The 25,507-nt window shown below is 39.3% G+C and overlaps 1 protein-coding gene across 7 annotated transcripts in view; it reads left to right on the top strand.

The window, feature by feature from the left end:
• The window catches only part of tom1l2 (target of myb1 like 2 membrane trafficking protein), a 99,637-nt gene extending 76,389 nt beyond the window's left edge, over positions 1-23,248 (top strand). For 3 of the 7 annotated variants that reach the window (XM_052020836.1, XM_052020835.1, XM_052020841.1), the window contains 4 exons: positions 588-653; positions 10,696-10,752; positions 17,434-17,470; positions 17,903-23,248. In XM_052020836.1, the coding sequence (XP_051876796.1) occupies positions 588-653; positions 10,696-10,752; positions 17,434-17,470; positions 17,903-18,054 (312 nt within the window). In that variant the 3' untranslated portion in view covers positions 18,055-23,248. The remainder of the gene's footprint in view (positions 1-587; positions 654-10,695; positions 10,753-17,433; positions 17,471-17,902) is intronic. The other 4 variants (XM_052020838.1, XM_052020837.1, XM_052020842.1 and 1 more) reach the window with 2 other exon arrangements.
• The last annotated feature ends 2,259 nt before the right edge of the window (positions 23,249-25,507 follow it).

Below are 25,507 nucleotides of genomic sequence, written 5' to 3'. Positions count from 1 at the left end.
GAATAGGATAATGGAATGTATTTTAGAAAAAAATACCCATTGAAGTCCATTCAAGTGCACGTCGATTAAACTAAGCTAATAACTTCATTTTTGCTTCTGCTAATAAGAGAGTAAAAATATTCCAGTTATACGCACATTGATTGAAATAGTTTCCTTTTTAAGTGTCCAAATGTGCATCAGTTTTCTAATGGATTTCAGAAGCTTCCATGCATCTGTTTGCAAATCAGTTCATTGTTCTGCATGACCATGTAATCTGTTTATTATCCCAATCAGTAAACCATCTTTCGTACACTGAATATGTTATAAAATTGATAGAAAATGTTATTACATTGAGCTATAATCAACTTAAAACCATCTTCTTTTGTGATCAATGTATGACCAATATTTTTATTAAGTTGGAGTTAAGTTTATTACCTTTGTCGGGGCATTGCTATTCATTCAAGAGAAGTTTAGCAGCAATGCAACAAAGTGTTTTAAAGATACAGTAATCTCATGTGGATTTCTCTTTAATTTGTCTTCTCCTTTCTTGGCTTTGTTCTGATTTTTGTTACTGCTGGGCCTGTGGGAATGTTCTGTAACTGATGCAGCTGAACATTAGAGTTGACAATCCTGCCATCGAGCCTATAGACAAGTGGCTCATGACACAAGGACTGGTGAGCTTTCACCACATTGATTTGCTGTACCCTGCTAAACAATTTCTCTTCATTAACAGCAATCTTCCTAATCCAATACTGCACAGTAAAAGACCAAGCTTGGCATAGTACAGATTTGTGCATCTTTACAGTGTAACCTCCATAGATCTGAATCTGTTTTCCACCAGTTTATAAACCACTTCTAGTCAGATGGTATTGTAAGATTGCACTGCTGTGGGGAGGTATGGTACATGAACTAACTGTATGTCTCCTCTATGTGTACCAATGAATACAAATATTATATTATGCATTAGGTTAATTCATAGTATTATTTTTGTATTTTATTATGACATAGAAGGTGGCCATTCAGCCTTTTGAATTATGCCAGCTCTCAGAGCATTACCATCACTCTGATTCCATTCTAGTTTGTCACTCAGATTCAGTATTGAACAATTCCCAGGTTAAGGATGGCACAGTCACCACTTCACCCTAACTTAAAGCATTTTGACCCTTGTACCAGTGTCTTTCGCTCCTTGTACCAGTGTCTTTTTGGTCTTTGGGAGTGCATTTAATGAGTTACAGAGAACCATCTGTTGTCTACATGTCAGTAAGGACTAGGTTGGACTGCCCAAACTCATGTTCAAGTCCAACAAATAATTCTCTTATCCTATCATATAAAAATTTACAAAGGTTACAAGTCAACTGCAGATGAATAGAAAATGGAAAACACGGAAACCTATTCATTTTTCCTGGTGGAGGGTAGGGGGGTGGATAAGAAAAAATCATTTTATTTACTTTGTGCTCACTATATTCCTTTTATGGTGTTTGCATCTTCCGATTTAAGCTGCCAATAGGTCCCTTACAGTGCAGTTTTGGAATGTCATTCAATAAGGTTCCTTTTATCATAGTAGGATTAACATTATTAATAAACACTAATTGTCTAAGTTCTAGAGATAAATAATTAAATTAACTATTTTACATTGTAGCTTTATAATTTGGCCAAAAAAATTACTTCCTGTTTCTCATTGCAATCTTTTTTTTACCACTTACCCCCTTTAGATTCTAAATTGTATGACTATGACCAGATAGTTTCTTTCCCCTATTACCATTCAGTTCTTGACCCTTTCCTGTTCTTTGGTCAAAGATGTTGTGTTCATCACAATTCAGCAATGTAATTAAACATTTTTTGTTTCCTTCCTAAAAGATTAATCTGGAATATGAGCCCTCTCTTGTACTTGGGCACAAACCTTGCACTTTTTGTGTGAGCATCTTTGCAATGAACAATGTATACCTAAATCTGATTCCTGATAGCTAGTGTAACTGTAGTTGCTTCTGCATTCTAAACCTGTCCCAGTAGAGTAATTGCACATCCAGTATTGGTTTTGTGTTGGGAGTTAAAAAAAAGCTGACCAACATGAACTTTGCTGCATGTATTAATCAATTTATCAGAAATGGAATAACGGATAATTGTATGAACAGAGCCATGTGATGTGTATGAGTACACATAAGATAACTGTGGTGATGCAATTCTGTGTTGGAGTCCATAATATTAAGTTGATTTAGGAAGCCTTGCTGAAGACTCTTCAGCATGTAGTACAGTGGCATGCAAAGGTTTGGGCACCCCGGTCAAAATTTCTGTTACTGTGAATAGCTAAGCGAGTGAAAGATGACCTGATTTCCAAACGGCATAAAGTTAAAGATGACACATTTCTTTAATATTTTAAGCAAGATTACTTTTTTATTTCCATCTTTTACAGTTTCAAAATAACAAAGGAAAAGGGCCCGAAGCAAAAGTTTGGGCACCCTCAATGGTCAGTATTTAGTAACACCCCCTTTGGCAAGTATCACAGCTTGTAAACACTTTCTGTAGCCAGCTAAGAGTCTTTCAATTCTTGTTTGGGGGCTTTTCGCCCATTCTTCCTTGCAAAAGGCTGCTGGTTCTGTGAGATTCTTGGGCCATCTTGCTTGTACTGCTCTTTTGAGGTCTATCCACAGATTTTCGATGATTTTTAGGTTGGGTGACTGTGAGGGCCATGGCAAAACCTTCAGCTTGTGCCTCTTGAGGTAGTCCATTGTGGATTTTGAGGTGTGTTTAGGATTGTTATCCTGTTGTAGAAGCCATCCTCTTTTCATCTTCAGCTTTTTTTACAGACAGTGTGATGTTTGCTTCCAGAATTTGCTGGTGTTTAATTGAATTCATTCTTCCCTCTACCAGTGAAATGTTCCCCGTGTCACTGGCTGCATCACAAGCCCAAAGCATGATCGATCCACCCCTGTGCTTAACAGTTGGAGAAGTGTTCTTTTCATGAAATTCTATACCCTTTTTTCTCCAAACATACCTTTGCTCATTGCAGCCAAAATGTTCTGTTTTAACTTCAGTCCACAGGACTTGTTTCCAAAAAGCATCAGGCTTGTTTAGATGTTCCTTTGCAAACTTCTGATGCTGAATTTTGTGGTGAGGACGCAAGAAAGTTTGGACTTTCCACAAAAATCCACAATGGACTACCTCAAGAGGCACAAGCTGAAGGTTTTGCCTTGGGCCTCACAGTCCCCCGACCTAAACATCATCGAAAATCTGTGGATAGACCTCAAAAGAGCAGTGCATGCAAGACAGCCCAAGAATCTCACAGAACTAGAAGCCTTTTGCAAGGAAGAATGGGTGAAAATCTGCCAAACAAGAATTGAAAGACTCTTAGCTGGCTACAGAAAGCGTTTACAAGCTGTGATACTTGCCAAAGGGGGTGTTACTAAGTACTGACCATGCAGGGTGCCCAAACTTTTGCTTTGGGCCCTTTTCCTTTTTTGTTATTTTGAAACTGTAAAAGATGGAAATAAAAAAGTAATCTTGCTTGAAATATTAAAGAAATGTTTCATCTTTAACTTTGCTTTTGGAAATCAGGTTATCTTTTACTCACTTAGCTATTCACAGTAACAGAAATTTTGACCGGGGTGCCCATACTTTTGCTTGCCACTGTATGTCAGCAGTAGCTGAAGGCACCCTTCATTCCCTAAAACACATAGATCAGAAGGTCCCAAGTTTGATTTCTGCTCTAGAATTCTGATTTTCTGCAACAATCAACCCCTTTGGCAGATGTGGTGATGGAAAGTTCTTGTATAAAATAAAATAACTCTACCAATTCTTCCAAACATAATGTGCCTAGAATACCATTTGTAATTCTGAATTAATTAGGGTGCAGTGGTTAAATTACTGAATTAGAAATCCAGAGCCTGTGAGAACTGTCAAATTAAAATTGTTACTAATCTGGAATTTTTGAAAAATGAGCCATTAGTGATGATGACAACAAAACTGCCAGATTGTCATTAAAATCCAATGTCCTTCCAAAATCTGTTATCCTTACCTGGTGTGGTCAACATGTCATAGATATGTACAGCACATAAACGGGCCCTTTGGCCCACCACATCCATGCTAACCTTTTTGCCCATCCACAGTAATCCCATTTTCATATATTAGGATCATATCCTTCTTTACCTTACCTATTTATGTGTGTGTCTAAATGCCTCTTAAACAGTGATTAAATTCCACCACCTCCTCTGGCGGTGCATTCCAGATTATCAGCTACTCTCTGTGAGAAAGACTTGCCCCTCAGATCCCCTTTAAATCTTTTCCCTGTCACCTTAAACCTGTGCCCTCTAGTTTTAGACTCCCTACTCTGGGAAAAGATGTACTTGGTCTTGCTCTTCAATAACACTCCCCAGGTCTCTACCATTCACTGTTCTGTCCTGGCCTGGTTTAACTTCCCAAAATGCATCACTTTGCACTCGTTCAAATTGAACTTCATCAGCCATTCCCTTGCCTCCTTTCCCAGTTGGTCTAGATCCTATCGTAGCCTGAGACAATTTTCTTTTCTGTCTGCTAGACTACCAATTTTGGTATCATCTGCCAACTTACTAATCATCATTAATATTAATTAATAAAAGTGTGAGAGCTCATACCACTAGATTGAAGGACAGCTTCTATCCTGCTGTTATAAAAACTATTGAATGGTGCCCTAGTATGATCAGGTAGGCTCTTGACCTCATAATCTACCTTGTTATGGCCTTGCATCTTTCTGTCTGCCTGCACTGCACTTTTTCTGTAACTGTAACACTTAATTTTGCATTCTGTTACTGTTTTCCCTTGTACTACCTCAGTGCACTGTTGTAATGAAATGATCTATATGGATGGCGTGCAAAACAAAGTTTTTCCACTGTATATGTGACAATAATAAACTAATTCACAATTTATACATGATGAACAATAAAGGACCCAACACCAATCCCTGTAGCACACCACGGGTTACAGGTCTCGAAACGATAAAGCAACTCTCCATTTCCACCAAGCCAATTTTGCAACTATTTTGCTATCTCACCCTGGATCCTATGTATTCTAACCTTCTGGACCAGCCTATCATGCAGAACCTTGTCATAGGCCTTGCTACAATCCATGTAGACAACATCTACTACCCTGTTCTTGTCAATCCTCTTGGTCACTTCCTCAAAAAAACTCAGAATTGTGAGATATGACAATCGATGCATTGGAGGGCTGTTCATTGAGAAGAAGATGATTTAATTCCCCCATTGGAGCTTTGCATCAAGACAAAGTGAGTTGGAGTTTAAATGATTTGTAGATGACAGTGGCCTTCAAGAGGCTTTTAGATAGGAACACGAATCTGCAGGGAATGGAGGGATATGAATCATGTCATGATATTTAGAAAGACGGGTTGATTAGGGATAGTCAGCACAGCTTTGTGCATGGGAGATCATGTCTCACAAATTTGATTCACTCTTTTGAAGAAGTAACCAAGAAGGTCGATGAGGGCAGGGTGACAGACATGGTCTAAATGGACTTCAGTAAGGCCTTTGATAAGGTTCCGCATGATAGGCTGCTGTGGAAAGTTAGATTGCGTGGGATCCAGGGAGAGCTAGCTAATTGGGTACAGAATTGGCTTGATGGTAGGAAACAGATGGTGATGATGGAAGGTTGTTTTTGAGGCTCATGACTAGTGGTGTTCCCCAGGGCTTAGAGCTAGGCCAATTGCTATTTGTCATCTATATTATTGATTTAGATGAGAATGTATAAGGCATGGTTAGTAAGTTTGCAGATGACACTAAAATAGGTGGTGACGTTGACAGTGAAGATGGTTATCAGGATTTACAGAGGAATTTTGATCTGCTGGGTAAGTGGGCTGAGGAATGGCAAATGGAGTTTAATTCAGGCAAGTATGAGGCGTTGCATTTTGGGAAGCCAAATGAGGACTCTGGGGAGTGTTGTAGAACAGAGGGACCTAGAAGTACAAGTATATGATTCTCTGAAAGTGGCATCCCTGGTTGACAGGGTGGTGAAGAAGGATTTTGGCATGCTGGCCTTCCTCAGTCAGGGCAATGAGTATAGAAGTTCGGTTGTTATGTTGCATTTGTTCAAGACATTGATGAGGCCACATTTGGAATTTTGTGTTCAGTTTTGGTCACCCTGCTATGAGAAAGATGCCATTAAGCTGGAAAGAGTGCAAAGCGTGGAAAGAAAGAAAGATTTACAAGGATGTTGCTGGGACTTGAGGGACTGAGTTATGGAGAGACATTGAGCAGGTTGGAACTTTATTCATTGGAGCATAGGAAAATGAGGAGTATAAAAGCATGAGGGGCATAGATAGGGTGAATGAACACAGTCTTTTTCCCAGGGTTGGGGATTCAAGAACTAGAGGGCATAGGTTTAAGGTGGGAGGGGAAGAGATTTAATAGAACCTTGAGGGGCAACTTCTTCACCCAGAGAGTGGTCCGTATATGGAATGAGCTGCCAGAGGAAGTGGTTGAGGCAGGTACATTAACAACATTTAAAAGGTACTTGGACAGGTACATGGATAGGAAAGATTTAGAGGGATAAGGGCCCAATGCAGGCAAATGGGACTAGCTTCGATAGATAATTTGGTCGGCATGGACTGTTGGGCCAAAGGGCCTGTTTCTGTGTAGTGTGACTCTATGATCTCCCACAAACAAAGCCATGCTGACTATACCTAATCAGTTTTCACTGTTCCAAGTGCAAATAAATCTTGTTCCTCAGAATCTCTTCCAATAACGTTCCCACCACTGATGTTAGTCTCACCAGCTTATAGTTCCTTGACTTGTCCTTGCAGCTGTTTTTATATAAAGGCACAAAATTAGCCATCCTCCAGTCTTCCAGTAACTTACCTGTGGCTAATGAAGATACAAAAATCTCTGCCAGGGCCCCAGTAATCTTCTCCCTTGCTTCCCACAATCCCACAATGTCCTAGGATATACCTGGTCAAGCCCCAGGGACTTATCCACCTTTATGTGATTCAAGGCTACCAACACCTCCTTATGCATAATATTGATATATTTCAGTATATCACAGTTCTCTTACCTGACCCACCAGCTTCTATATCCTTTTCCACACTAAATACAAATGAGAAGTATTCATTTAAGACCTTGCCCATATCCCATGGTTCCACACATAGGTTACCACACTGATACTTAAGGGGACCTATTCAATCCCTAGTTACCCTTTTGCTCTTAATATAGTTGTAGAATCTTTTAGTATTCTCCTTTGCCTTGTCTGTCAGGGACATCACATGTCCCCCTTTTGCCCTCCTAATTTCCTTCCTAAGGGTCCTCCTACATCCCTTGTACTCTTCAAGGGAGTGGACTGATCCCTGCTGCCTTCCTCTGACATTTGCCTCTTTTTTCCTGACCGGAGCCTCAGTGTTTCCCTCATCAAGCAGTTCTATCTTTTTCCATAATTATCTTAAAACTAATAGAATTATGGTCACAGGTCCCAAAGTGCTGCCCCACTGATGCATCAGTCACTTGCCCAACCTCATTTCCCAAGAGGACGTTGAGTGTAGCCCCTTGTCTAGTAGAGCCATCTATATATCGCTTCAGAAAATTTTCCTGGACACATTTAACAAATTCTGTCCCTTGTAATTCTTTAGCATTAAGGCAGTCCCAGTCAATATTAGGGAAGTTAAAATTAGTTAGTATTACAACTCTATTATTCCTACACCTCTCTGCAATTTCCCAATATATTTGCTTCTCTATTTTCTGCTGATTATTGGGGGGGTGGGGGGGAGTCAAAAGTATAATCCCATCAGAGTGATCACTCCTATTTTGTTTCTAAGTTATATCCCTATGACCTTGCTGGACATTCCCGTGGGATATTCTCTCTGTACTGCCATGATGTTCTCCCTAATCAATAGTGCAACTCCCCCTCCTCTCTTACCTCCACCTCTATAACATTAGAAGCATCTGTACCCCAGGACATTGAGCTTGCCAGTAAGCCATTTCCATGGCTTTAATATCACAATCCCATATGTTGATCCATGCTCTGAGTTCATCTGCCTTGCCTGTGAGGCTTCTTGCATTAAAATGAATGCAGTTTAGTCCATCAGAACCTCCTTGCTTCCTGTCCTGCCTACTGGATTTGCTCGCTTTAACCTCTTTGTTTGTTTTCATCTTTGTCATCTGATACACTACTATATTGGGTCACTCTGATCCCTGCAATGTAATTTACTCTTAAATGCCTTCTGAAATGGCTTAGGGCAGTGTGTGGAGTGGGGAGGGGGTCAATAAATGCTAACCTTGCCAGTGACACTCAGATCCTAAAAAGAATGAATAACTATTTTTAAAAATCAAATAATCTGGCTTTTAAATCTAAAATGGTAGCACTACAAAGTCATGATGCTGTATATTGGTTAATTTTGTGGATGCCACAAATTAAATTATATAAGATTTAATTCTTTAAGTATTTAGAATGTATTTTAACTTGTATTTTTTACTTGTGCACTATACAACAATTCATTTGCCCTGACCTGCAAAGATCACTTCCCGGGTGCCATTTTCTTCCTTATTGAGCTTTGTCTTTACATTGGTGCTGTTCTGTGGGGATGAAAGGCTCATTCCCACTTCACTCAACTCCATTTCCAGTAGTGCTAAGCACTGGGGAGGCATCTATTCATAAATAAGATTATGGGACAGTAGGGGCAAGGTTGATTTGCACGTGGATCTGTGCATTTGCAAAGCATCCAGCATCAAAAGTTGGTTATCTAGGCTAAAAATGTCTTGGTTGCATGGGGTACACGTGTGTAAATCAAAATGGAAGATAGAGTTGGGGGAAGGAAGACAATATGTGACACTTAATTTGATAATCTGAGGAAAACTACTTTGAGTGGATGCCAATCTGAGATGTAAATTAAATATGGAGAAAAATTAGTAAATATTTGTGATTGCTAACAATTTTTGCTTTATTAACTCTCTAGCCTTTTAATCTTGTCAGTTCCTTTTATATTTGCTAATTGAATTCGCCCATACCCAGTCTATCAGAGCATGTTGCTGTTTTCCACATGCTTTGCTGCTCAGGGTTTCTTTTGTGTTAATCCCCTCAGGCTACAGTTACCAGTTGAATGAGGGCTAAAACATCACCATTTATTGTCTGTGGTTCACAAGTGTCTACGAATCTACATAATGGGGGTGAAATAGTTCTTTGCCAGAAGTGATTCAGCACATCTCATATTGAGGAAAATTGAGTGTATTGTGAAGAAGGGTATGAGTGAGTCTGAATTTATAATCCAAGACCAATTTCACCAGCAGTCTTTATTTGGTAATTTAAGAAGCATTGATGAGCTGCAGATAAAAACCATGACCCCATTCTCATAAAATTGGGAAGTTGTAACCTAATTCTATCCTCCAGGGTAGGATCTGAATAGGAATTTATATGGCACACTGTGTTTGTTTCTTTCTTGCCTCTATGTGCAGCATATAAAAGATGTCACAACACATTATTATGGATAAAGATTACTATGATGCCACAAGGAAGCAGCAGCTTGAAATCATGGTGCATCTTGAGGCATAAACAAAATAACTCTTTTAATCCTTGTTTTTCTGAAATCCCTTCAATGAGAACCACAGGAAGAACCACAGTAATTCAAATTGTGGTAATACATGATTGAACTATTGAGCAAATGTTCATGTACAATTATTTTAAATGGGTTAATCACTTGGTGAAATAATGGAAATATGAATTCTATGGTGATTTATTAATCTAATATTTGCATATCTTACTAATTTAGTAAGGCAAATGTCAGTGAAATCTTTGATTTTCATTCTTATTACTGTTAAACAGAGGTTTAATTCTTGAGTGCTACTCATCTGTGTGTAGCAGTTTATTAAGGTCTTTGAAATAAACTATATCTTTAATGCCATTAATTCATTATAGCTTTCTGAAAATTGGATAAAATTGTTTATGGCTCTGTGGTTGGAGAAACTGCAGAAAGCGTCCCTACAACCCAACTCATACTGAAAAGAAAGTCTGACATGGCCTAGAAATTAATGGGCACCCAAGTGGCAGTGGTAGTACTGGCAAGTACAAGAGCATCCAACCATGGCCACACCATTATACCTCTCAGTGATGCCTGAGGCCTTGCACTTTTTAATTGTCAAAATTTGCAGCCTAGGACTGGGGTGGGTGGGGGTAAAAGGTGAGATGGCAAGTAAAGGGAGAAGACCAACTCTTTTGTGGAAGCAGGTCATTTTCACACACCACTGCATTGCCCTGGAATGAAGCTATCCACTAACATGGAGGACAATGGCACAACTCTACAAGGCCCATTACTAAAAAGTAATGTTCCTCCACACAACTAAATGCCCATAGATTACAATCAAACTTCCAGTCAATGCAGTAGCTTAACACTTATCCTGCTGGTAGTAATATAGTCTCCTAAATGGTTGCACAAAACATATCCATTCTGTTTTCTGAAGAAAAAGCTTTTTCTCAAAACAAAAACTGGCCATATATAAAATTTTCTCCAATGCATTAAGGTAGTCCTCTTTATATCTTTGCAAAAAAAAAAGTGGCATCAGTTGCTTTATGTGCATTTACTTTTAAAGTGTAGATTGGTACATTTTCAAATGTGGTCTTGTTATTTCTCTGATTATATTTCTGTGCAGTATTTCCTTTTGTAAATTTTGAATCTTTACATATCCTTTACAAGTTTTGTTTTATTTTCTGTATTGTACTTTGGTTGTCTGGTTTGGTTTTCCCATTGCTGTGTAGATTCCAGTTGCACAGTCTCTCATGGACGACGTTGAAGAATGGCTCAGCACTGATGTGGTGAGGGCCTTTTGCTATTTTGCTTTTGTTTTGGATTGAATTTTACTTGCTGCTTTTCCTTTTCATATATCCCCACCATGCTGCCATCCCCTACCCTCTCATACTTTTTACATCAGGTGACTGTGAAGCTTTTTGTAAAATTATATTTTCTGTTTGCTTTTAAAATTAAAAAAAACACCAAATTATGTATTACAGTGTCTTAATGTGAATTGCATCCTGTTTTTTGAACTATCCTGTTCCTTGGTTTGCAAAAGATGTCGTCATTTGTTGGAATATTGCCTAATTTTCTGTAGGCAGAGGGATATAGTCATACAGCATGGAAACAGACCTTCAGCCCAACTGGTCCACGCCAGCCAAGATTCCCTTCTAAGTTAGTCCCATTTGCCCGAGTTTGGCCCATATCCTCTAAACCTTTCCTATCCATGCACCTGACCAAGTACCTTTTAAATGTTGTTAATGTACCTGCCTCAACCACTTCCTCTGGCAGCTCATTCCATATACTGACCACCCTCTGGGTGAAAACGTTGCCCTTCAAGTTCCTATTAAATCTCTCCCCTCACCTTAAAGCTATGCCCTCTAATTCTTGATTCCCCAATCCTGGGAAAAAGGTTGTGCGCATTCACCTATGCCCCTCGTGATTTTACACACTTCTATAATAGGACCCCTCATTCTCCTATGCTCCAGTGAAAACAGTCCCAACCTGCTCAACCTCTCTCTATACTACAAGTCCCAGCAACATCCTCATAAATTTCCTCTGCACCCTTTCCAAATCTGCCCTCATGAATATGCACTTCTATAATGTTTTGATGCTTTTTCAGAAAAATTATGGCAGAGAGGAGAGTTGAGGAGAGAAGTTAGATGTATGCTCCAGTTCACTTGCACAGTTTGAATTATGAAAATATTTCCCATTGTGGAAACAGTTTGTTTTTGTTCCCAACCTTGTCTTTTGCAAGATTTAAATAAATAAGCCACTACTGCTCAATAGATAAACACATTTTATGGTCGGTCAAGGTGAAGAATGAAATTTAAATTTTTTCCAAGGGTTGAATTTCATTACTTAGCTTACAAAGGCTCTGTTTAGTTTTGGTCCATGGAGCTACTCATAATTCTGCACTGTGCTTCAGTGGTACATTTGCTTCACAAAAAGTAAGCAAAAGCTGGAATAATCTAAAAGTATAGATTTAATCGAAGATACATTGTAGGTCATACTTTTAGAACTACATCCAATAATGATTGGAAATTGAATTGTGATGTCAACTGTTAGGGGTGATGAGCTGGAAGGCTGAAATTGCCCCTAGCACCTGAGAAATTAAGGATCAGATGGTTATTGCTCTTGACTTTTATCTGTCAACTCTTGGATCATGAACATGTTGCTCATGGAAAATAGGACATGGTTCAGCTTGGGTGTACTTCACAATTAAATATCAATTGATATTCTTGTATGGAGTGAGACATGAACGGTGACCATCTGGGTGAGGAATTGGAATGCTCTTGATAACAGGAAGAAGCTATATAGCAGGGAAATAGAGATTAGAAGAAGTGAATTCTGAAAACAAAAATCAAATAAAATCTGCATAGCCCTGGTAAACATTAAGCTAGCCTAAATTCAAGACCATGTTCCCAAAATCAGCTCAACTATCATATTCATTAGGGTGTTGAAGCCTCATTCTGCGCTCCCCTCCCCCCACCAAAGAAATAGATAGTCTGATGTAGATTAAAGCAAATCTTACATATACATTCAGTAATTAGTCTACTGTCCAAATGAATGCATTCTGAAATCTTCAATTATCAGAATCAAAGTACAATTCATCTGGAAAATAACTGCACAATTTAATGGAAGTTGAAGTCCAGGAGCATTTCTTTTACAATATTTCACGTTACTCGCGAGATAGAAAAAGGCCATTCAGCCTATTGAGTGTATGCTGGGACTCAGAGCAATCCTACTTCCCCAGATTATTTCCTGGTAACCTGTTCTTTCTCACATGCCCATCAACTCTCCCTGACTCTTCCATCACTCGCTTATACCAGGAGCAGTTTACATTGGCTAATTAACCTACCATCCCACACATCTTTGGGATGTGGGAAGAAATCAAAGCAGCCAGTGTGGGGAACCTATGTGATCATAGGGACAACATACAAACTCCACACAGACAGCAGCTGAGATCAGAATTGAACGAGGTCTCTGGACCTGTGAGACAACAGCACTAGCGACTGCATCACCTCGCCTCAATGGGTGGCACAGTGTCACAACAGGTAGTGCAGCTATCCCACATGTCCAGCAACCCAGGTCTGATTCAGATCTCTGGTACTGCCTGTGTGGAGTTTGCACATTCTCCCTGTGATGGCCTAGGTCCCCCTCCCTGGATGCTCCAGTTTCCCACAGATGTGGGGTTTGCTAGGGTAATTGGCCCCTCTAAATTACTCCTTGTATGCAAGAGTGGTAGGAGTTCAGAGTAGAGTTGATGTGCATGTGAGTGAGAATAGATTACTGAGAAATGAGTGGGGAGCAGGATTGTTCTGTCAGCCGATGTAAACCCAATGGCCCAAATGGCTTCCTATCTCATAATAGAATACAAAGAAATATGAAATATCTTATGCAGGAGGACTAGTATTTTACAAAGTCAAGAGATTAACAGGTAGATATTAGTCTTTGGACCCTTGTTAAACCAATGCTATTCATTCCTCCTCATACTCCCCGAAATGGAAAATGAATATCAGGAAGAAACTACAATGGACGATTGATAATCAAGGCTCCTTTTGGCAATGGCAACAAAAGATGAATTCTTGCCCCTCACACTGATGAGTTATAGGATAAACCTTGATTATTTCTTTCCTATTTGCTTTTGGCTAACATGGTTGTGACTCTCAATAATGATAAATCTGTATTGCAGATTAGGTATGTTTCTGCTGTTGTGCTGGGGAAAGAATTGGTGTGGAGAGAACGGGAAGCAGTTAGATGGATACTGCTGTTCCTGGGAACAATGCACTGCCTGTCTTTAAATTGCATTCATGTTGATGATGGATTAATCGCCTAACCAGGCTGAAAGATCTAAAATCAGTTTGGGAGCAAACTACCAATCTGCTTTCACACCAAAAAGTGTGGCATGGAAAGAAATCTTCAGGGAGCTAAATAGAGTCATAGAGCAATACAACATGGATACAGTCCCTTTGGCCCATGCCAACCATGATGCCCACCCATCTATTCCCAATTTCCTGTGTTTGGCCCATATCCCTCTAAGCCCTGCTCCTCCATGTACCTATCCAAGTACTACTTAGTTGATATTATTGCACCTGCCTCAACTATTTCCTCTGGCAGCTCGTTCCATATACTCACCACTCTCTGCATGAAAAAGTTGCCCCTCAGATCCTTTTCAAATCTTTCCCGTCTCACCCTAAATCTATACCCTCCAGTTTTGGACTCCCCTACCCTGAGGAAAAGATGGTTTCCGTTTAAACATTTTATAAGGTCACCCCTCATTCTCCAACATTCCAAGACCTAGCCTGGCCAACCTCTCCCAACAACTCAGGCCCTCTAGTCCTGGCAACACCCTCAAATCTTTTCTGCACTCTTTCCAGTTTAACCACAGAATCCCCTGTCTGCCCCTCTCACTATTGAGTCTCCTATCACTATCACCCTGTCTGACTGCACCTTTTCCCTCTGAGCCTCAGAGCCGGTCACAGTGCTAGAGATTTGACTACTGCTGCTAGCCCCTGAAAGAACATACCCTCAACGGTATCCAAAGAGATGCACCTGTTTGTAAGGGGAATGGCTACAGGAGAACCCTGCACTGTCTGCCTAATCCCCTTTTCCTGGTGGTCATCCATCTATCTGAAGCCTGCAACTTGGGTGTGACCGCCTCCGTAAAAGTCTCAGTTATGATGTTCTCGGATTTCCAGATGATCCTGAGTACATCCAACTCCAGCTCCAGTTCCTTGACCCAGTCTATCAGGAGCTGCAGCTGGGTGCACTCCCTGCAGATGTAGTCATCATGGAGACCATGAGGTTCCCTGACTTCCCACGTTTTACAGGAGGAGCATTCCACTGCCCTGACTGCCATCCTGCCTGCATTGAATCAACTATTAAGGATCAACAACAAAATAAAACCTTACCTGTCCTTACCTGTTCCTCGTCATTGAAGTCTTTTCAAAGGTACGTTCTCACTCTCACACCAGGGCCACTTACTCAGCCTCTTCACGCCAAAGACTCCCAATTCTTACACTGGCCCACTGTCACAATGGCTGCACCGCTTGATCCTACCTTCTTATTGGCTGCTGTTAATTAGCTAGTTAGACAATCAATTATTCATTACCGATTAGCAAACTTGCCAATTTTAGAGTCCTGTAAAGTGAAAACTCACAAGCAATCCTTGAGACCTACCTCTTTTAAACTCTCGGGGGGAGGAGCACTCTTTCCGTGACTTCCTAGTTCATTCCTTCACTCCCCTCCCCCCCCCACCACCATCCCGCTCCCACCCCAGGAACTTTCCACTGCCCCTGCCATAGGTGCAACATCTGCCCCTACACCACCTCCATCCATGGACCCAAACAGTCCTTTCACTTGAGACAGAGATTCACCTGCACCTCCCTTAATATCATCTACTGCATTCGATGCTCCAGGTGTGGCCTTCTCTACATTGGTGAGACCAAACGCAGACTAGGTGACCATTTCGCAGAACACCTGTGCTCTGTCTGTAACCGCGATCTGCATCTCCCTGTTGCCAGTCACGTCACCCCCCCCCCCCCCAAACACTATCACAGATACGTCAGTCCTCGGCCTCCTCCACTGCCAGGAGAATTTCAAGCACAAACTGGAGGAACGGCACCTCATTTTCCATCTTGGAAGCTTGCAGCCTAACGGCATAAATATTGAATTCTCCCACCTTAAGTAATCACCACACACACACCCCCAACCATGCCTCTTCTTTTCTTCCCATTCCCAGCCTGTCTCTTTTTTCTAACCCCCTTTGTTTTCTCTCCTTACCTTTGACCCATCTCTCAGTGGATCTGCTCTCCCCTCCTTCCCCCGCACCTGCCTATCACTATCTCTTACCTGCATCTACCTATCACCACCTTGTTCCCACCTGCCTCCCCTCTTTTGTCCATCTATCGCTGGTCTGCTTTTCCCTCCTATATATTGGACTTCCCCTTTTCCTATCTTCAGCCCTGAAGAAGGGTCCTGACCCGAAAGGGCCTGCTTTTCTCCGCGGATGCGCCTGGCGTGCTGAGTTGCTCCAGCATCAAAGTGTTTTTCAACTAGAAAAGGCCCCCTCTTTTTCCACTCTTTGCCTTCTGCCAGTCAGCCAATCTTTTATCCATGCTAGTACCATAATCATTAATGGCAGAACTAATCAGGGGAGTTCAAGCTGATTAATATTTTTGTGTTGAATCCATTTTCTTTGAGATTTATATTCATCATCCTTATACTTCATAGAAAACTGAAAGGTGCTTCTTTAATCAGATATTTGTGCTGCCTATCAGTGGTGCCCCGAAATAATTTATTCTTCTCATTCTTGATATATTCCCATTGTTTAATTCATTCACCTTATTTCATGACTCCTCTACTGTTTTTTAAAGATAGCCCTGTAAGTCTTTTTGATGTATGTCACTCCTATATCATTATGTTGCTATATACCCTGCTAAATTCTAGTAATCACTGTACCATACATCTTGAGAAAGTGTGCATGAGATTATTGCGCTATTCAAATTGAGATCCAAATATGAACCCATCCTTTCTTCCACTGCACACAATGTTCACAGAGTGACCTGCCTAATCATATCAGGAATTTGTTGAACTCCTGAAACTCCAGCTGGGAAAGTTTCTGATAATTGATTTTTTTGACCATGGTGTGGTAGCAGTGCAGGGTCATAGGAGAGCACTAGATCAGCATGAACTTCAGAATTGGCAATGTGGTTGATGTTCAGAAAATGTTGTTGCTTCTTGCCCCATTGTTTAACAGAAATAAACAAGAGCATTATCCACTCCTGGAGCAATAACGGGTCAGTTGAAATGAGACGTGGTCAATCTGGTTTTTATGTTTTAAAAAAAATAAGAATGCACCAATATAGATTGTTCTAAACATTGTAGTTAACTTGGTTTCTTAACCTTTTTTCATTACTTTGATCATGCAAGTCTCACTCCTAACTCTTCCTCAGTATTAATAAATTGTTCTTGTGTTCTTACTGAGTGGAGATTATGCAGGGATAGGTTACCAAGTGATTCTGGATGGAGAAAATAATACTCCAAAATAGCAGGAACTTCTATCTAATTAAAATAAAATATTATCAGTGCTTCATTGGCTTCAATGGAACTGTGTGTACGAGAGGTGAGTGAAATGCATTTTAGTTTTAGAAACTAAAAATCAATTTTTGCTCAGTGCATTCTGTCTTCACTGCTTTTCTTGCAGTGCATGTGCGTGTTTTTGTTGGATGTTTTAAACAGTTGGTGACATTACGTTCTTCTGTTATATATTGTCTAAATAAAAAAGTAGGTTGAGGAAGATACAAATTATCTAAATTGTGAGCCAAACTCTTGTATTTTTTCAAGAAGTGAAATACTGTTTTATCTTCTTAAGAAAATTGAACAAAATGTTCCAGATTTGCCTTACGTTTTTGATATCCATTGGGTTTTCTCCAGCTATAGGGAAGACTGAAGTTAAAATGACATTTTGTTTTTAATTTCAGAAGGGAGATGATGCTGAAGAAGGGGTTACAAGTGAAGGTGAGTTGCTTCATAGCATCTTCTTAATGCAGTTTTTTTTATCAAAAGCAGTATGCCTTGGATCAGCCTTTGTTATACTAATCTTATAAAATGTTTAAAATGTTAGTTCAAGATTTTTTATCATTTTGTCTGTTCGTAAAACCTAGAAGGAATTAGATGAGGGCAAAGAGATTGAAGCACCGATATGCCATTTCTCTGTGGTGAGTTCACAGGCTTGGATGTACCTTCGGCAGAGATGGTGAAGAGATTATAGCAAAGGGCACCAGGTCAACTGGGTGACTCTTCCATGCCCCTTGTTCTCTGGCTGGTGCCTCAAGGTGCACTGTTGCTCATGTTCTCAACTGGGGCTGAGGCATTTCAGTAGGTTCAATCCGTAAGGTTACAAGCTGTCTTCAAGAGTTTTTTAAATCTTGTGTGTATTTTACATCTTAGAATTTGACAAATTTTTGGAAGAAAGAGCAAAAGCAGCAGAGAGAGTCCCGAATCTGCCGTCCTCTCCCTCCAGCAACTCCACTCCTTCACCAGTGCCAGCTGCACACATGAAGAAGCAGGACCGATCCAAGGATGCCCTCTTTGCTTTGTAAATAACTGTTTTATTGTGTGTGTATGCACATGTGTGTGGTTCATCTGTTACTGGGCAAGGTGCTGTGGTTATGGTGATGCACTGAATGATTTTGTGCATTTCCTTTAATGCTCCTCTTTCCCCAAACTGCCTTAGTTGCTGTGGACTTTGGCTAAAAACTGACAAACTTCTTTTTCAAACCACTATCTTTTTAAATGCTGCCTCTGAATTAAGTATTATTAACAAATGCAGTTAGATTTTTAAGTGTACCCTGACCCAGTTTGACCTCAAAGGGCCTACTTTCTGATTAACCTGTAACTCGCCAAAGAAATAGAAATTTGAGGGGAAATAGACTACTTTGCATTATTGCATGGTGTTCATTTGTTCTTAAAACAATAACATTAAGTATGTTTGGGGAAAAATAAATTTTAATCTCAAAGTAAACTATTTCTTCTAGCTGGAGTTCAATACTCTAGGCTCAAAGCACCTTGTACTTTTTAACAGATATCATAGAAGTTGTCAATGTTATAAGGGACATTAGAAAAATTCAGGTTTGTTCTAATCTATACCTTAGCTCATTTAACTAATTGTATAAAAGTATAACACTAAAAGCAGTGTATTGTGGCTAGGTTTGCACTAGAAAATATACCATTAAATGCAGGATGAACTCTAACATAGTTAAGATACTGACTGTTGTGCAAGTAGCCACTTGTGTGATTTATATGACGCAGTGGTAAATGGTAATTTGCTTCGAATGTGCACGAGGGTCTTTTCTCCTTTTCTTTAAACCCTGGAGTCCAGGTTTGTGGCTTGTGCCATTGGTTTTAACTCAAGAGGATGCTTATGCCACCTAGAGGTAGGAAATAGTGTTGAAATGACTTGATGGCACCTGTACAGTTTATTAGAGGGGATAACTATTTTCAAGGGAAGTTGGCACTGCAAAACCATCTATTTCCTGAAGTCAGGTCTATGTAAATATTAATGCTTGCTTCAGGTTTGATTGTTATGAGCGGTCTATATAGGTCTATAACATTTACATCTTTATTTTTACATCTTTATTTTAACATTAACATTTTTACATATCCCTGCCAGAGTGCCTCATTGTTATGCTCCATATTTGCCTTCACTGTTCCCTACAAGGTGCCATCTTTTATTGCTTCCTTTTAGAGCCAGAGTGTCTATCTGGAGTGGCATTCATCCCTTTGGTACCAGAATAAAACCTGTACACGTTTTTTTCAGCTTAAATGATTTGGCAACTTCACCATACATTTGTGCCGTGAACGAGTTGACCATATGGTAACCTTCATAATAGTAAGGAGATCAAGTGACATTAAAATGATAGAATGTGGAATTAACTATAGCAATTTGCTTTCAAATGTGGCCACAATACATTTAAATTTTCATATTCTCTCGAGTTTTATCTTGCCTCTCTGATCCACCTTTTTCACCTTGCCTAGCATTGAGTACCTTAACAAAAAGGGATTGTGTAATGCTAAAAGCTAGATTATATATTTCATTATTACATTTTATAATCTGAGTAAAGACTAACAATTGGTGTGAGATTTTTCCACATGACCTATTGGAAATATTAGAAAACACAGTATTGCATTTAGTTTCTCTTTCCCAAACTTGGGGTTTGTTTCTGCAGAGATGATTTTGAACTGAATATCAAAAAATGTAAATATTCGTCATTATTAGGGGGAGCAAGTAGAGCACATTAAGTAAGATATTCATGAGTTCATGTAATATCTAATAGTATATTGGTAACAGTGACCTTTATCTTGAGAGAGAGACAAGTGCCCATACCTTAGATCATCTTGGTCCTTAGCTCTGGAATCCTCTCCCTAAAGTTGTCCACCTCCACTTCCCCCATAAGAACCTCCTTAAAATTAACCATGCTATCACATTATTTCACCTAATTTCCTTTGATTTGCTGTTGTTTTATCTGTGCTATATAAATGCAAGTTATTGATCAGTCTAATGAGTAACACTAAAATTATTCTCAGATAAATCCAAAGCATTTTTATTCTGTATTCATGTTAAATAGATTTGGAACTTTTCTCAATTCTAACTCTTGCCTCCACTCTCTCCTTCAGAGGTTCTCCAATTCTGCAAGAGAATGTGGTTTGTATGGTCAAGTAATTCACCACTGCAGTTAATGCCAGAGATACAGGGGTTTGGGCTTGGTAGTGGTGTGGTGAGGGGTTTCCACAGATGCTTGACAGAGACACATAGACATGTTGTTGGGGAGGTCAGGGGAGATGTGGTAAGTGTTGCATAGACTTGGAAAGCAGGTGATTCCTTGTTTCAGTTCTCATGTTTGTTAATTGTAAGGTCCAGATGGCCCTTACCTGAAAGATGAGCAATCCATAATTATAATCACTACTTGCTATCATGTTGTGTTCACTGTGATTTGAGCATTTTTTTGTCTACAACCAGGTTTGCCAAATGCTTACACAAGATGAGAAACACTGAGGAACTTTATAAGCCCCAACCTTTTAAACAACAAAATAACTTATCTATGGAGTGCTGTGACCAAAAGAATTCTATCCTCTAGAGCTTCACAAAAGTGTTATCTAGCAAAAACTGACTGACTTGTTATTAAGTAGATGATTATAAGTTTGGTCAACAATACGAATTTTAAAGACATTTTAAAGGAGAACAGAGAGGTGGAAGGGTTTGGGAAAGGATTGACAAGTTGATGGCCTTGACAGCTAAAGAATAAATTCTAGGTTGAACAAGAGGCTGGAGCTGGGGGATATGAATATCTTGTTGGTTGACAGATGGAGAAGGGCAAAGCCATGGAGAGATTGGGAGGGGCAAATTATCCAAATCCTCCAATTCTAGCACTTTCTTCATTAAAATTGAGTTGTTGCTTGACCAGGAGCAATGTTAGGAGGTCAACAAGCACAGGGAGTGATTGGTGAATGGGACTTGTGTGAGTTAGGACACAGCATGGAAGTGAGGGAGGTAAAAACCAGGGAGGCTGACCAGAATTGAATAGTCAGGCCTGGATGTAACAAAAGTGAGAGTTTTACATTTTTATAATAATGAAAAGTTAACTGCTTCACAGAGTTCCCAAATATATTCAGTGAGAAGCAATAACTGCGAAGAATAATTAGCTAAAAACACTCAGCAGATCAAGCAGGAGCTTTGGAGAGAGAAATTTAGCTTCACAAGGTCAGCTTCCAGAAACATTTTTGTTCTTCTCTAAGTTACTTCCACTGTTTTATTCATTTTGATTCCCTTTTGCCCCAAGTTACATTACCCATGACCCTCAAAATTTAAATAGCATACCAAAAAGCAACACTTCTCCAAGTGGGTGTTTCTTTCCAGATATTTTTGGACCATTTTAAATTTGCCTTTATTGTTTTACACATTTTCATGCCTTCAGTATTTTGGCATTGCAATAATATTTTGAACAGCAAAAAAAGCAAAACAAAAAAAAATTCTCTTTTGGGTCTACACCCTAATACACAAATGAATTCATTGATTTGAGTTAACACGCATGTTACTTGGGTGGTAGTAATGAAGTACAAATGATGAATCTTATTTTCGCAATATAATGTTTCTGTCCTTCATAAAAAAACAAATCTCTTTCTCCCCTTGATCAGTGTTCAACTCATGAACAACTGTTTTTGGACCGATAAACTGCAGTTATATGGGCATCCAACCCACAAGCTGAAGTACCTGTGTTTCAGATGCTGATCTGTTACTAAACACGTTGTGGCTTAAAACATTTCATTGTATAGGAAGATTTTTATGGTCCACGCAATTGAATGGAAGTGTAAAATTGATTGCCAAATACAATCGGCACTTCAGTGCATGCGTACATAGTGCCAACTGAGAATTTGATTCGCTTGTTTTTGTGTGCTTGATGCACCTCTGCCTCTTGAGCATGCAGTAGTGACAACAATGCACACGCAAAAGATGTTTGACTTTGCTACTACAGCATTACCGACTAGAAAATCAGTCCCTAAGGAAAGTTCTGCTTGATCCATTACAGAGGATATTCCTTACTTGAACTACTGCGAAACCATGGATTCTTTCATGATGCATTGTATCTGCATTGTAGATACCAGGACTTCTGTGGGGTGGGGGGGGGGGGGGGGTGCTCCTGACTGCATCACTTCTTGCTACATGTGTCAGCCCCCTTTGCTAAGATGTATGATCATGCATCAGAGGAGTGCAGGCATGCTGCACAGCTTAAGTTCAATCTGCTTCCAGCTGCAGTGCCTGTTGATAGCCACTGATTTAAAGCTCTTGCCATGGCACAAGGTCCTGCTTTGTGCCTGAATCCTGAAATTCCCTTTGGTTGCTGTGTGTAACTGTGCTTAAGGCCAAGGAATCACACTGCTAAAGTGCACAACTTCTTGCACATCCTGCACATAAAAAAAATCACTTCTCTGATCTCTGTGAAACTGGTATGGGTTGACTGCACAGTGCCGTTTTGAGTGAGTTTCATTGTACAAAGCAATTTCTAGCCCTTATAGATTTTTGTATTTCCACAGTTAATTGAGTTACCAAGGTTGGGGTATATGATTACTTTTATTGAACATCTTTATAATATGAAAGGATTAAGGAAGTTGCAATATCAGTTTACAGAGCTTTTTCTAATTGAAGAAATACAGGCTTTGCTGGTAATGCTCTTTTTCTGTTGCATTCTCATGGGGTCTCGGTGTGTTGCTTTTTGGTGTGCTATTTAAATTTTGAGGGTCATGGGTAATGTAACTTGGGGCAAAAGGGAATCAAAATGAATAAAACAGTGGAAATAACCTTGATGGTAAGAGTATCTATTAAACAGGCCATTTGAACAGTGCAGATTCTTACCTTGCATCATTCATTAGAGATGAGCACTTGAGAAATTAACCTTGTTTCCTACTGTGCCCCACTGCCTTTCATTTGAAGTCTGATTGATTAAACTAGTTTGGCTTCCAATTGCCACCGTCCCTGGTTTGCAAATTAAGTTTTCAGTTGCACCCGCCACCCAGGAGTTTGAAGAAAAATTGATTTGGTTCAGTTGCTTACTGCAAAGCAGTGTTTAAAGGGGAAGAAAATTGGGGAATAAACAGCCTGGCATATCTGGATAGAGTAAATGCCAGCCTGGAGAAATATTGTTCAAATGTGTATAAAAGGGTTAACAGGAATACTAATAAGAATATTAATGTACAGTTCATTGGATTTATTGTAAAAAAATAAAGCAGTTACAAAATTAATTCTTAATGTCTACTTATGAAAGGATTAATTTGTTGCTAGTAAGGTACATATTATTTCATAATCTAACATTGTAGCTAATACAACAAAAATAAGTGATTTGCACAAAGAATTAGTAGCAGTGGACTTCAGATATTGTGTTTTATGTTGTTGTGGCCTAGTATGGTGTATAACAATAACATGTGAAGCAGTAAACTCCTGATCTACAGTCTTTGCCACCATTATTCTAATTGTCTCAAATGGTGTAGAAATAATTGAAGACCTCAAGTGAATGGTTAACATTGCTGCTTTAGCCTCAACTATTTTAACTAATGCTGCTTCTGTGGTAACAAAAGAGTCCTTCTGGTTTGTGAATCATTTCATTTGAGCATTTCATGACAGTTAAAATGTGCTTTCACCAGACTTCATCAGAGAGCAGTGGTGAGCTTTATATACCAGCCTTTCAGCTTGAAAACTTAGTGAGATGGTTTGTGGTTTTCCCACTTCTGTTTGTTAAGATACATATATTTTGAGTTGGTACCTTTTATCCATCATTAAGTCTGTTATAAATTGTCACCCAGTACTGAAATACAAAAGTTACTGATTCTTCAGATAATGGTACGAACCACAAAAAAATTGTGTGTAATGATCAGAGAATGTCAGATAACTATTATAAGGGTGAGAATATTGTTCATTTGTGTTTTATGACCACCTCAGTGGGATGGGGAGGGGAATCATTTCCATATATAATCTCTCTTTGAAATGCAACCTAATTATTATATGGATTAACTGGGACCAAAGAGTTTATATTGATAGTTAGATAATGGGTAGTATGTTACTTCCCTTTGATTTTTTTTTATGCAGGTAGGATAACAGGACAAAAATGTACATGCTATCAATAATCAAAGTAGTCAAGACTACAGTACAACTCTTACCTACTTAACCACCCCTGAAAGAGGGACATAAATTGTAGGAAAGGCAGGTAGAAATCTTAGTTGGTGGTGTTGTTTTCTAAAACTGGAGTTAGCTTGGCAAGATACGGTTAATGAAGCTTTGAATTATATTGGATCCATTGGAAGTATTTGATAGTACTAAATTCCAAGGAAGAATGTTCAGATGTCCAGATAAAACCACGCTTCTTGCCTCAGATATCTGATTATAATATGAAATTTTAGTCTAAGGTAACTGGTCAGATAGAAGCTGTCCTTGTTAAAAGTTGTTACTTTAAAAATTGAGAGTCAATTGCAAGATCTGGATGTTAAAATTTACAACTGCACAGTAGCCAAAGAACATGAATGTTGTGATATGGTATTCCACTTGTTTTAGGAAAAGAATAGAGGATGCTTAGGGGTCACAGATTAGACTGTGAAATTTCCCTTGCCCCCTCCCCTCCCATTCCCCAAACTGCCTTGTGAACTCCCAACCTACTGTCCCTCCATTCCCATCATCGAGAAATTATTGATTGTGGCTTTTTAACTCCTTCAACTGACGGTTGATGTGTGTAATTCTGATTTTATGATAATAGCAACCTATATGTATGCATCTTTTTCCATATTTTAAGAGGTGAGTTGTCCTTGTGACTTCTAGTTTAACCAGCAGATTGCAACATAGAAACTGTTTAAATTGAGATTTTACATGTGAACGGGTTTGGTCAGAAGTATCAGCTCCCCTTATACATATGCATTTTGAGAAACCCCCTAATCTCGCTGAGCACACAGTTTGCAACCTCTGTGGACAACAGAAAATATAGCAGTGATTCCCTGGCTAAAATCCCAATGGTCATAATGTTTGACCATTGGAGTACAACTTAAGACTTAGGAATCAAACATAATTCAGTCAGACAGTGCTGCACCCTTCCAAGGTAAGACCTTGTGCTTCAAAATGAAGTTGTCCCAGTGCTCGATCTGTGCAAAGGATGATTAGCAATCAGCTTTTAATATGAATTAATTTCATCAGATATATTTCTTGGTCTTTCCACTTTATTAAATTGAAAGAGGAGGGAGGTGAATTAAAGAAATAGCCCAATTTAGATTCTTTTCTTTTGGAGGGGGGAGAGTTTTATTAAAAAAAAAGATTCCTGATTAACATGGCTGTTCAGTGGTGGATAGCTGTCGCAGGGGAGTGATTTGCTATTTACAAGGGTTTAGTATACACATAACCAACTCTGAATAATGCAGCTTAACAGTGTGATTTCTTCAATTATTCTCATCTAACACTATACATAACATTGTAAGTTGTAAGAGCTAAATCCCTAAGTTAGTCAGTCAGGACAGGGATGGTTT

Source organism: Pristis pectinata, chromosome 8 (assembly GCF_009764475.1).
Source record: "Pristis pectinata isolate sPriPec2 chromosome 8, sPriPec2.1.pri, whole genome shotgun sequence".
In the NCBI taxonomy this organism is placed as follows: Eukaryota; Metazoa; Chordata; class Chondrichthyes; order Rhinopristiformes; family Pristidae; genus Pristis; species Pristis pectinata.
Note: the sequence above shows the minus strand (reverse complement) of the source record. Positions and strands in the feature narration are given on the sequence as shown.